Here is an 11,475-nt window from a genome sequence, read left to right on the forward strand (position 1 = left end):
CTATTTCTTGTTAAAAATTCAAATATTGTAAATTAGTGAAAACCTTAAAAGACTTTTTTTATCAAAATAATATAAGATTTTATTATTTAGTTATTGAGTGTTTTGAGTAGTATTTAAGAAATCTTATTTATGTTAACTCATTTGAAGAGTCTCTATTGCTTTTCTTTCTTCTTCTTCTTCTACAAATTAAATTATCAGACATGAAGACATAAAAACTACGAAAGAATCAGATAATATGTAATCGACTATTGATTGCTGCAAGCAATCAGTGATATTTTACAAATGTAACAGTCAGATATTCTATCGTTTATTCATCCAGCATAACACGCAGAACCGAAAGATACGACGCTGTGGACTTCAAAATGTCTTTGAACGTCATCATGTTCATAGGCACGAATCTACCGGCCGTAAGTTGATGAGGAATACTGGCTCGCAACAGAATAATCTGAAAGTCTTTGGCAACGCTTGCCGGCAGCTTGTACCACTCGCATTCATAAGTGGCGTAAGCCAGTGCGGCGCTTTTCATCTCCAAGCGATCACCGGCGTACGTGTAAAACGACAACTGGATCATCATGAGCAGCAGAACGTTCGTGTGATGCGCGATCATGGACAGGTTGCCGAATTGCAACGACACGATCAGTTGGAAGCCTGGAAAATAACCAAATATACAAGCGGGAAATTTAGATAGAAATAAAAAATACAAGTAAATATATAATTGTTTATATATACGTAACATATGTAATTTTAATTGTAACAAATATTTCCAAGACACCTTCTAACTCTTTCATTTGTATGTTTATTGCACAGTTCAGGTGGCAAAATGCACAAATCAAATTGAAATAAAATTTACAGGATCTCCGAGTTACCGTTGATGCACATAAGAGTCGTGGTAACGAACAGATATATCAGGACATTCGCGTTGAACGATCTCTCCATGCACTCGGCCAAACGAATGAGATGACAGTGTCTCTCGACCGTTTTGGCGATTTCGCGATTGCGCGTCTTGCCAACTCGGATTTCCGACAATTTGACACCGAGAGCGTCGAACTGAGCGCATAGATGCATAGCCAGTCCGAAGAAGAAGCTTGTCGTGCCGAAGGTCGATATCCCGGTGACGAGCATCTGCATCGCCTGGATCACTATGAACGTCTGGCGCGACGCCTCGCTCCGAAACACGCAAGATTGAATTCTCGCGCTCACGTTGTCGACCTTGTGAATCTTTGCGATGATCGCCGACACCGCCACGGAGACATAGACCGCGATTATAACGCTCACCAGAACGAAGGTGAGCGTCGTCACGCGCGTCGACATCGCCGCGTACTTGTTCATGATCCAACGTATCTTTTTGTCTTTCTGCGTGGCCCAGTCGTTCGTCATGGACGTGACTAATTCGAGCAATTTCTCCCGATGGACGCGAGGTACGACGAGCCTGGTGAGAGCTAACGCGGCGGCCGCTCCTATTGTCACGTAATCGAAGGACTCCTTCGCGCCATTACAATGAAGATAAATCTCGCTGAAGTAAACGCACATCGGAATCACCTGCCCAAAAAAAATCCCGTCCCGCAAATCGTCACACTGTTAAGGTATCTTATGTAAATGTCTCTGCGAGATATTGTGTGTCATATATTTATAATTATTGTAAATTATTTATAATTATTTTAAATATATGCATATGTCGTTGTAAGTACAATATAAAATACTTAAATAGGTCAATTTATTAAGACACACGCGAGATGATATAATAATAAAATTAGAATTAGAATTTTAAATCTTATTAATAATATTTAAGTGGGTTACTGGGTAGGTATTTAACGGAACCTCTAAAAGTACAGCAACGATCCATCTGAGGTCCATGAAAAAATTCTTCCCTTTCACAGGCCAAACTCCGACGCAGCTGAGCGCCAACCTGTGCGCGGAAAACGTTGCGGTGGTATCGCCATAATGGAAGATCATTTCGAGAATCCGAGAATTTCTTACGCAAGTACGTGGCTGACTGATTAAAACGCGACGAGACGTGAGTCGTCCTCGTTTCTTTTTTTTTTTTTTCCCCGAAGATATCCCCATTGCATTGCATCTTTTATTCGCGTGCGACCGTTCGCAGCCGCGTTTATTCTATTTTTTTTTTTTCGTGCAGCTGAGAGATATTTTCTTGAAAATAAAGTCGCATATCGCAAAAAAAAGAAAACCGCTACTTTAAGACACTCGAGTATTAACAATGTATCGATCGCGGGTCTTCCGTCTCTCATATGTAAAAATATTTCAATCTTAAAAAAAAAAACGTGTTTCTCATTAAAAATACATGCGAGCGTCATATCTATGCGTCAAACAATCGCGATATACACAGGCAGAACTTCCTTCTTGATTTTTTATTTATGCGCCGGTGAAGTTTAAACGACGTTTTGAAGCATTTTATTAAGATATTTCTAATATAACAGAACTCCAACTTTTTACAAACCGAGAATATGCGTAAGCGACTAAAATAATATAAAATTTTTATCACACACACATTACACGTTACGTTGCAATATGAAAAGTATTAATTTTTTTATTCTCCATATAAGTGGAGTTTCTTTCTTCGTTTTGCTCGAACTATATTCCTCGAATTTTTTTGCTTTGTGAGACGACGTGATCTATTTAAAAAAAAAAAAAAAAAAAAATAGCGGAACGTCAATTAATTCACGCGTGAAAACAAACGAGACGATGATCTTGATTGTGTGATCGACGATTTCTGAAAACTTGGAACCAAGTCGCAGCTCGTAACCGGTTGAACAATCCCTTCCCCGTATCGTTGTGTGCTCAGGCGCGTCCTTGGTATCTGGATTTAAAGAGGTCAGTACACCTTCGTGGGACGCGGGTTTCCTGATACCTCGTGTGGTCAGCGATTGTCCGCCGAAAGTAAAGGACTACATTCACGTGTAATTCTATCCGGAGAAGCCGGTTTTTACGAATGTGTTACGAATGATTTTATGCGAAATGACCCGCTATTTCGTCCGGTTAAATTTTTGACCTCGCGCATCCGGCATGGGAAATTTTTGTGACCTAACAATAATTTGAAAAAAACAAGTGTGTTATACATTTACAAAGTTGAAACAAGGAAAAAAAAAATAAATTTGCATATCTCCGACATCTGTGAAAACCGGTAAATCGGTGACCGATCTCGGTAACGGTAACTTTGTTACGGAATTTCGTGTTGAATTTCTAATGTTCATTTTTATAATCGAGATTATCGACAGGTTCGTTGATTAGATTGTTAAGTGGCTAAGTTTACAAAGTTGCTTCTGCGTGTGGTTGAGAGAAATACCGCATGTCCATATACAAAGTCGTGTAACGTGTACATTATAACAGTAATAGGCTATTTTGCGTGATATCAGATGACACGCTAAATTAATATCTACAATGTACAGCAACTTGTAAATAATAATGAATAATGAGCAAAACAAAATCAAAATTGTCGATAACAAAGATGAGCATAAAGATAAACATATTCGAAGACATAAAAGATACAAAATTCGCAAATTCTGGAACAAAAAATTAGAATTAAAAATTTCTCGTGTCGCTAAAAATATAAAATACACGTGTAAAACATTTAAAAAAGTTGCAAACTTATTGCACAATTGATTGTTATCTACATATATCGGCAAATAAATCCGCGATTAAATCGTTCGATTTTACAGTGTTGCACAAAAGAAAGAGAAAAAGCTTAACACGAGGACGAGATATTGAGCGACAAAAATATAAGTTAAACATTTATTCTTTTGCTTTGTTGTCGTCTTTAATTTACGTGTCTTTTTGACGTGCGACGACACATGAAATTAAACAAAAGAAATTAAAACTCGTATCGTTTCGGAAGTTGCGAAGCGACGAGGCGCGAGAATTCACTCGAGCAAAGAATATTCCGCGGTGCAGACGGTTGTGCATTATATCGTCGACTTCTACGATACGAAACCGGGGGGACCTGCTCAGGTAGGTAAGTACCGTTCGACGGGCTACGTCTGACGCCAGTCACGCCAGAACCTTCGCCGTGTCAGGTGTGCGAGCACCTTCCTGACGAATTCTTCGCCACAGTCCGTTCCGCGAGATCACACACGCACGAAGGCGAAGCTCGTGGATTTTTCGTTTCGGAACTTTAAAAAAAGGTACGTTGGGAAGAAAAAAATCGAGATCGGTATAAATCGGTATACTGTCTGTCGCGCAGAATTTTCCCCCCCTCCGATGGGGTTTTCTTGTATAGTTTCGTTTTCTCCCCCACGAGAGATCTCTACCCTCCGCGAGAAACGCACGGACGCTGTCCGTCCTCACGTGAGATCGGTATTGAGAGAAATGAGAAGAAAGTAGGCCGTGTGCTAAAAGAAATAAAAAAAAAAAAAAAAAGTACGAAGTGCGAAACTTGTTTGAAATACAAATACAGTGAATGAGAAGCAACGGATTTGAAATGTTATGTATCGGCGTTCGTGTGTTCGCTCTCTTGTATTTTATCTTTTATTTCTCATTGCGGTTATTACACAAGTGCGCGTTGACTCGAGGTTGAATCGCGCGTCAACATTCGCAACGTATTTCGAGATATCGTTTGTCACACGTTGATTTGGTCAGAAAGAAGATGTGTTTTCGAATTTTAATATATAAAAAAAATACGACAAGACAATTCCGATCAATTCGATATATTTCGCGTGTTTGTAGTTACAACGCAACAGAAGTATATCTCGATTCGTTATTTCGCGGCGTTGCGAGAACCGCAATACTATATACGTCGATCGGAATTAATTGAATCCGTGCACTTCCGCCGAGAGAGAGCAGATCTTCGCGTGAAAACGCGCGCTTCTCCGGAGAGATGCGCGCAAAAATGGTAAATAACGTGCCGGCAATTTGAGCTCCAATGATCGCATCGCCTTTTCCACATTGGAAACACCATCGAACACGCTCTACTTGACTGCGACTACCGTTGGCTGGTTGGCGCGGCCACGCGAATTTTTTCAACCGGCAATTCCGCCGGCCACCACGCGTGTAATCGCAAGTCCTCTACATCGTCGGGATTCGTTTGTCTTGCTGATCACGTTTACGAGCTGACTGAGTGTATAACCGAGGATGTTAAGTTAACTGTTTTCGCTGCCTCACAACATTTCTATTAGCGGCAAAGGTCGTCCTCACGTGCTTTGAACTTGGCTCGCGCGATCGGCACGTAAACCAGAAAATTAAAATACGCACGTAAAACAATTTGTGTACGTGTGGAAATCTCTTTATCTGCGATTTTCAATTCGACATTTTTATTTTGTAAATTTGATTGCGACAGTCGAAAAGTGACGTATTATAATATCGTATATATATATATTTTATACGCGCTGACGCGCGGTTGACTTCAGAACGACGTTTTTTTATTGAGAAATTGTTTATTTCAACCTTGGAGCGTTTGTTTAAAACGTTTATCATTCTAACAAATTTACAATAACGATAAGTGGTGCTGACTGGGTTTAGTCAGCCAAGGTCTCTCCTTATCGTTGGGCGATAAAAACTTACTTGCATTTTTTTCTAAATGACTAGATATCGTAAAAAAAAAAAAAGAACAATTTCAATTGTTAAAACTCGAATGCGACCGCGTGTTACGTTGTGTCATCGCATTCCTGAATGAACAAACCAAAGTTTTCTTACTTTAAGAAAAAAAAAAAAAACGTTTCTCTCAATTGACGATAAGAAAACAATATTTTCAATCGCTTTTTTCTTTGCCACTAGCGCAAATAAATAATTAACATCGGCGTGTGATAATCATGTCACACGAGATTGATGATTGTCTGTGTTTTTGCCAGCAAGAAAGAGTCGAGGAAACTAAACTGATCCATTCCGTTTTGTTAGACAGCTGTCCACCTGTCGATGAACGGCGACGTATACACCTTGCAATTTACATGTCGCACGGTTTAAGCGCCTTTAATTCGCCTTATGTCTTATTTCGCAATCGCCACGGTTTTTTTTTTTTTTTGAGGACGCGCTCAATTGTGTCGACGATTATTGGTGGAAAAAAAAAAACGGCTGACGTTTAATGAATTACAAAATCGCGATTACGCGCGTGTTGTATGCAATTTCAGGTGTAATCTTTGCTTAAGCAGCACCGTTACACATCAAGGTCAGCCGTTATTGCGATCATTTACACGGCATTCCATTCGACGGGATTCGACCGAACGCGATATATATTTATTGTCATAATTTCGAAAGCAACCGCGTTTTTAAGAAACCGCGGCAATCCCGTCGCGCTCTGACATCCGTTTTTATTCAAATCGCATATTGTTCGATAAAAAAAAATACGTGCGACTGTGTGTTTTTTACGGCGAGTCGCGCTTGACTTTGAATCTCGGTGGCAAACATTGCAAAAATCTTGCCGCGCGCTTTCCCTCTCGACGATCTGGGAATCAGGTTTCCGCGTGTCTCCTCACTCTTGTTCTCGGTCTTATAATATTTATAAAACACGACGGACAAACGTGAAATCAACCGATGACGAGGCAACTTTCGTTTGTTACTGTTTTTCTCCCTTTTTTTTTTTTTTTTACAGAAACAGTCACGTCTCTCGCAATTTCAAATCAAACTTTCTTTCGGACGAACGATTTCGAAGAATCGCGTAACAATTGACGCACCACATTTGTCGAAACACACATGTGTTTTTTATATCGGATGTTTATTAAGATGCAATGAAGAGACGCGCGCGCGTCTCTCTCGCGAATCGGCGATCTTCTCTTATTTCTGCGACTTTGCCATTGACGACTTTGGCGCGCGTTGGGGTAACGATGACTAACAGTACGTACCGTTAGGCCGAATCGTTATTCCAGCTGGAGAATGTCAATTTCGTGCGGTTTACGGTACTCAAATTGCGCGTTGCTATACGGCTGGCGTGTTGCCGATCGTTTATCGTCATTGTCTCCTCTCGCGACAGTCGCGACCGATCTCTCTCTTTCTCTCTCTCTCTCTCTCCGGGATAAATCAATGAACAATAAACGACACAAGTGTTCCTGGACCGCTAAACTCTATGCAAAAAAAAAAAAAAAACAGATAAAAAACTGAACTTCTGATCACGGTTTTAGTTTCGATATCTTTCCGTAAATATTACATATATATTTGTCAAAGCAAAAAGTGAAATTAATTTTGTGTCTAAAACTAATGTAGAAATAATCACGGAAAAACTCTTGTTGCGATAATTGAATGCACGCTTGTATAAGATATGCAAACGTATACGTATGCAAAAAGGATCTGGATAATTGCGCGCCTTGTTTGTGCGTCTTGTTTATGTTGACTCATCACATTCGTCATATCGATGTGAGTTTCCTCCCCGTATATCCCGTAAAATTATGCGCGCAAATATAAATGTAACTGTTCGCCATCGGCGAGGCAGCTACGTTAAAAGGGGCAACGGTATTCAAGTAGCTACGGAGCCGAAACGTTTCCGGTATGTCGCCCGCGCGCGCTCGTAAGATTCGCGCGACAACGACCTCGCCGTTCGTTTCGTTGAGAAGAGATGACGGGGGTTCTTTCCTAAAAATAACACGACCGGAATTTCAGGATCTTTTCTTGAGACGAGAGGACCGGGACGATCTGTTTGAGAATTTCTCGAGATCAGGCGATTTAATTCGCGCTTGCGTGAAAGATATATATATATCCGTGTTTTTTTGATGACGTTCGTCGCGAAGATCGCGCTGATCAAATGATTGATTTGCAGAAACGAAACGATGTGGCTGTCGAAGACGTCGTTTCTACTGATGCTAGTCGGATTGGCGTGTTCTGAAAAAGATAGCGAGAGCGACGCGTCCAGCGTTTTCATCGAGGAGGCCAAAAATCTCTTCAGCCAGGAATCGATCGAGAACATGGCCCACGCTTTCGCACACTCTGATGCTGGCAAACAAGTAGATACAAAATTTTTCATAGACATTTATTCAATTGATTCTTGATGCAAAACACGTCACGTTCGATTAAAAAAAAAAAAAAAGAGAATTTTTATTTCAAATGATTTATTTATTAATTTTCCAAACTTTTGAAATAAATTAATTTTGTATTAACTTTGGCAAAAAAAAAAAAAACTATGATAACAAAGAATCCGAAGTCAAATGTAAAATCGTCAGGTCGGCGACGTGTTCGATCGAAGATCTTCGGCGGATGGTGTCAGCCAAATCATCTCCGGGATCAGCAATCTGATCACAGGTGATCAAAATAATAATCAGGGTTTCGATATATCGATGATGGGCTCGATTCTGAGCGCTCTGAGTACGAGCGACAACGTCGGCAAGAGATCGGCACGTGACATAGAACACAAGGATGACCAAAGCGTCGACTGGGGCAACGTAATCAAAATGAGCAGCGTGTTCCTCCAACAAACTGCCAACAACGACATGGTGATGGGCCTCGTGCCAATGCTTCTAGACGCTCTCGGTCACGACACCAACGACAACGATGCCGGAAATAAGGATCACTCGGGACATTCGTGGTTCTTGCCGCCTATATTGGAAAATATTCACATCATGTGGGATCATTTCAGGTATCACAGATTAATCGTCGCATAAGAGATTTAAAGTTTCTTAATCGTTAAATGTTTGAGTCAGGAAAAATCGGAAAAAAATTAATAATTTATCTCTTATATATATAAGACACGCGAAAGGAGAGGTGACTCCTAACTTTTATTTATTTATATACACTTTGAGATTTAATTAAAACTCGTTTGAAAAAAACAATTATATATATATATATAAATAATATATAAATATATATATATATATATTTGATTAGTGAGATTTGATTAAATATATATATATATTTTCAAACGAGTTTTAATCAAATTATGATTTAAATTATGATAAAAAATATTTGATATGTATATATATATATATATATTAATAATTAATATTTTTGATATATATATATTATTTGATATATATATATATCAAATACATAATCTCAAACGAGATTATATATTAACTATATATATATATATATTTTTTTTTTCAAACGAGTTTTAATCAAATCTCAAAGTGCATATAAATAAATAAGAGTTAGGATTCACACCTCTCCTTTCGCGTGTCGCTTCGTGATGCTGAGATATGTTCTTTTTAGTAATTCGGAACTCGGACAGACGTTGTGGAAGAACAGCGGTCTGGCGAACGTGGTCGCTCAAATGTCCGACGAGAACGGAAACATTCTCTGGGAAAAGATTCTGGACAGCTTTGAGGATCCAACTGTGCGACGAAGATGGATCAAGTCGCTGACGAATTTCGTGGCCGAATGGATTTCACACGTTTCCGATCCGATGAATCAGCAACGGTATCTGACGACCGCGCAATTTGTCGGCAACAGTTTTTTGAAGTCTCAAGGATTTCCGAAGACAATGATGTTCGACGCAGCTAGGCCAACGGAGAGTCTTACCAAGTCGGTACAACGAAGAACAGTTTTATTATACGTCAACTTTGTTTTTTCCACTATGTAACAACGAAATTTTATTTTCAGACTGACGAACGCGATGGCGAAGAAGTATCTAAACATGAAGATTGACAGCTCGCAATACGTGAGACCGGCGGTAGCGTATTTCCAGGAGTTGGCGAGCTTGGCGTCGGAAAAAGGATTTATCATGTCTCGAGTGAACGCGCGAGAGCTGAGCAACAGATTAAACTATGTCATCAACAACGATATTATCGCGCCCATTCTCAAGGTGCAATATCGTTCTTTTAATAGTAAATTTTATCAGTTGACGTGATCTTAATTTTTTAATACATATATTTAAAATTATTTAATAATCTTCCCCCGTCGAGACGTTTTTTTGCTTGAACGTTTTTATTTTTTTTTCATGTATAAAACTATACATCGTGTCATTTCAATTTTAGTCCTATCGAGCGTACAAGTGGGCGACAAAAGTGCCGCACTGTGCTAGTCAAATCTTGTGTACCATAAATGAGAAGAGTCAGCTGACGGACGACAGTAACGAGTCGCGTGTGCGCGCCGCATTGCTCAGGGTGGCAAGTTTCCCCGCTGCTTGGGCAGTCAGTAATAAGTTAGGAATTAATTTCTGGTCGCTCTACGGAGCCATTATGGAGAACGAGAGATGCATCGTAAGTAAACATAAGAATTTATTGAAAAGAGAGAAAAACTAGGTGAAAAAAAGATTTCTGAATATTGTTGATTTCTCTCACGTTCGTACGTCGATTATGAACAAATGTTAACGATTTATAAACTCCATTTTTGTTTTTGTTTTTTTTTTTAGAGCAAATATCCAGCAGACTGCACGGCCTTCCACGAAGAGGAGATCAGAGTGACTACGGAAAATATTCACAACGAACTTTGAGTTTAAAGCTCGTTACCGACCTCAGGAACAACGTTAAAACCGTCTGATGCAGACGAGAAAAACGTACTGTGTCCGAAAAATCGTGTTCTAATCTAATCTTTACTTTCTTATAATTTATTTTAAGAAATTAAAATGCGCGTCCAGGAAAGTTACGATTTTAGTTACGGTATGTGATTAGATTACACAAAGGCGACTATAGATTATCAGGAGAAGTGTCTGTTCACTTGTTTTGTATATAGGACATACACAAAAGACACTTTATAGCCGTATTATACGTATTAAGTTTTAACAAAGACTTCAAAAAACAACATGTTTATTTTATAGAGTTTTTTGATGTGTAGTCTAGATGGTTTTTCAACTCTCTAGACTTTCATATTGTTTGTATGTACAATACCGTAAAATATTAAAAAAAACAACTACGCACGAGTAACTCGTTTAAAAAAAAAAACAAAAAACAAACAAACTGCGTTGGGTCAAAACATAATTTTTTTTAATTTTTAAGTAAAATTTAAGATTAAATTTTTTAAATCATTCTCGGACGCAAAATATACTACTTACGCAATGAATTGAACGTGCATTTCCGCACTTTGTGCGGAACTGAAATCGCAATTGCAATTCAGCAATAGAAATGACATACGGATTTTATTGTAATGACCCGTAATTAAATTTAAACGTTGTTGAACTTGCGGTTTTATTGGAAATGCAATTTTCTTACATCACAAACGCATCATCGCGCATGTACATACATATAATCGGAGTTTCGATGCTGGATCTCTCTTAGCTTTCAGACAATCCCACACGGACTAATTGAATCACGGGCCAAATTCGATGTAATTACTTACGTAATATTATTGGTTAAGATCAAAGAGGAAGTGCAGTGTTATATGAACGCTCCGTACAACACGCATTACGCTTAAATGCGAACGTAATAATATAATAAAAAAAGAAAAAACGTGGTGCTCAAGAGTCTCTACCTTAATTTTTAAGTATAAATATTTTATTGATAATTGTATCTACGAATACAATATAGTGTCTCTGTCCTCTTTGTTTTTATCTCTCTCTATTATTATATATTTCTCACTAAATATATATATACATATATATATACATATATATATATATATATATATATACATATATATATAATATAAATCTATAAAAATTTTCTAACCCTA

General features: G+C 38.6%; 2 protein-coding genes across 2 annotated transcripts; one reads left to right on the plus strand and one right to left on the minus strand.

Annotated features, from left to right (window-relative positions):
- Window positions 1–307: 307 nt before the first annotated feature.
- On the minus strand, window positions 308–1,856 carry LOC109861020 (odorant receptor 85c-like). Its single transcript, XM_020440495.1, has 3 exons — window positions 1,819–1,856; window positions 867–1,539; window positions 308–648 (listed from the first exon to the last, which is right to left on the minus strand). Exons 1-3 carry the CDS (start codon window positions 1,852–1,854, stop codon window positions 308–310), a joined length of 1,050 nt encoding a protein of 349 aa, XP_020296084.1. The 5' UTR covers window positions 1,855–1,856.
- Window positions 1,857–3,961: 2,105 nt separating this feature from the next.
- LOC109861029 lies at window positions 3,962–11,390 on the plus strand. The gene is made up of 7 exons (XM_020440505.1): window positions 3,962–4,136; window positions 7,694–7,877; window positions 8,094–8,506; window positions 9,079–9,390; window positions 9,469–9,670; window positions 9,843–10,067; window positions 10,220–11,390. Exons 2-7 carry the CDS (start codon window positions 7,704–7,706, stop codon window positions 10,298–10,300), a joined length of 1,407 nt encoding a protein of 468 aa, XP_020296094.1. The 5' UTR covers window positions 3,962–4,136; window positions 7,694–7,703; the 3' UTR covers window positions 10,301–11,390.
- Window positions 11,391–11,475: the final 85 nt, after the last annotated feature.

This window comes from Pseudomyrmex gracilis, unplaced genomic scaffold (assembly GCF_002006095.1).
Source record: "Pseudomyrmex gracilis isolate BER0280 unplaced genomic scaffold, ASM200609v1 scaffold_543, whole genome shotgun sequence".
In the NCBI taxonomy this organism is placed as follows: Eukaryota; Metazoa; Arthropoda; class Insecta; order Hymenoptera; family Formicidae; genus Pseudomyrmex; species Pseudomyrmex gracilis.

Coding starts and splice junctions, on each gene's coding strand:
- LOC109861029 (XM_020440505.1), top strand. CDS start 7,704: ATGTGGCTGTCGAAGACGTCGTTTCTACTGATGCTAGTCGGATTGGCG. Junction 9,391..9,468: donor CCAACGGAGAGTCTTACCAA/GTCGGTACAACG, acceptor TTTTATTTTCAG/ACTGACGAACGCGATGGCGA. Junction 9,671..9,842: donor TTATCGCGCCCATTCTCAAG/GTGCAATATCGT, acceptor TTTCAATTTTAG/TCCTATCGAGCGTACAAGTG.
- LOC109861020 (XM_020440495.1), bottom strand. CDS start 1,854: ATGGACCTCAGATGGATCGTTGCTGTACTTTTAGAG. Junction 1,540..1,818: donor TCGTTGCTGTACTTTTAGAG/GTTCCGTTAAAT, acceptor TTTTTTGGGCAG/GTGATTCCGATGTGCGTTTA. Junction 649..866: donor GACTCTTATGTGCATCAACG/GTAACTCGGAGA, acceptor GTTATTTTCCAG/GCTTCCAACTGATCGTGTCG.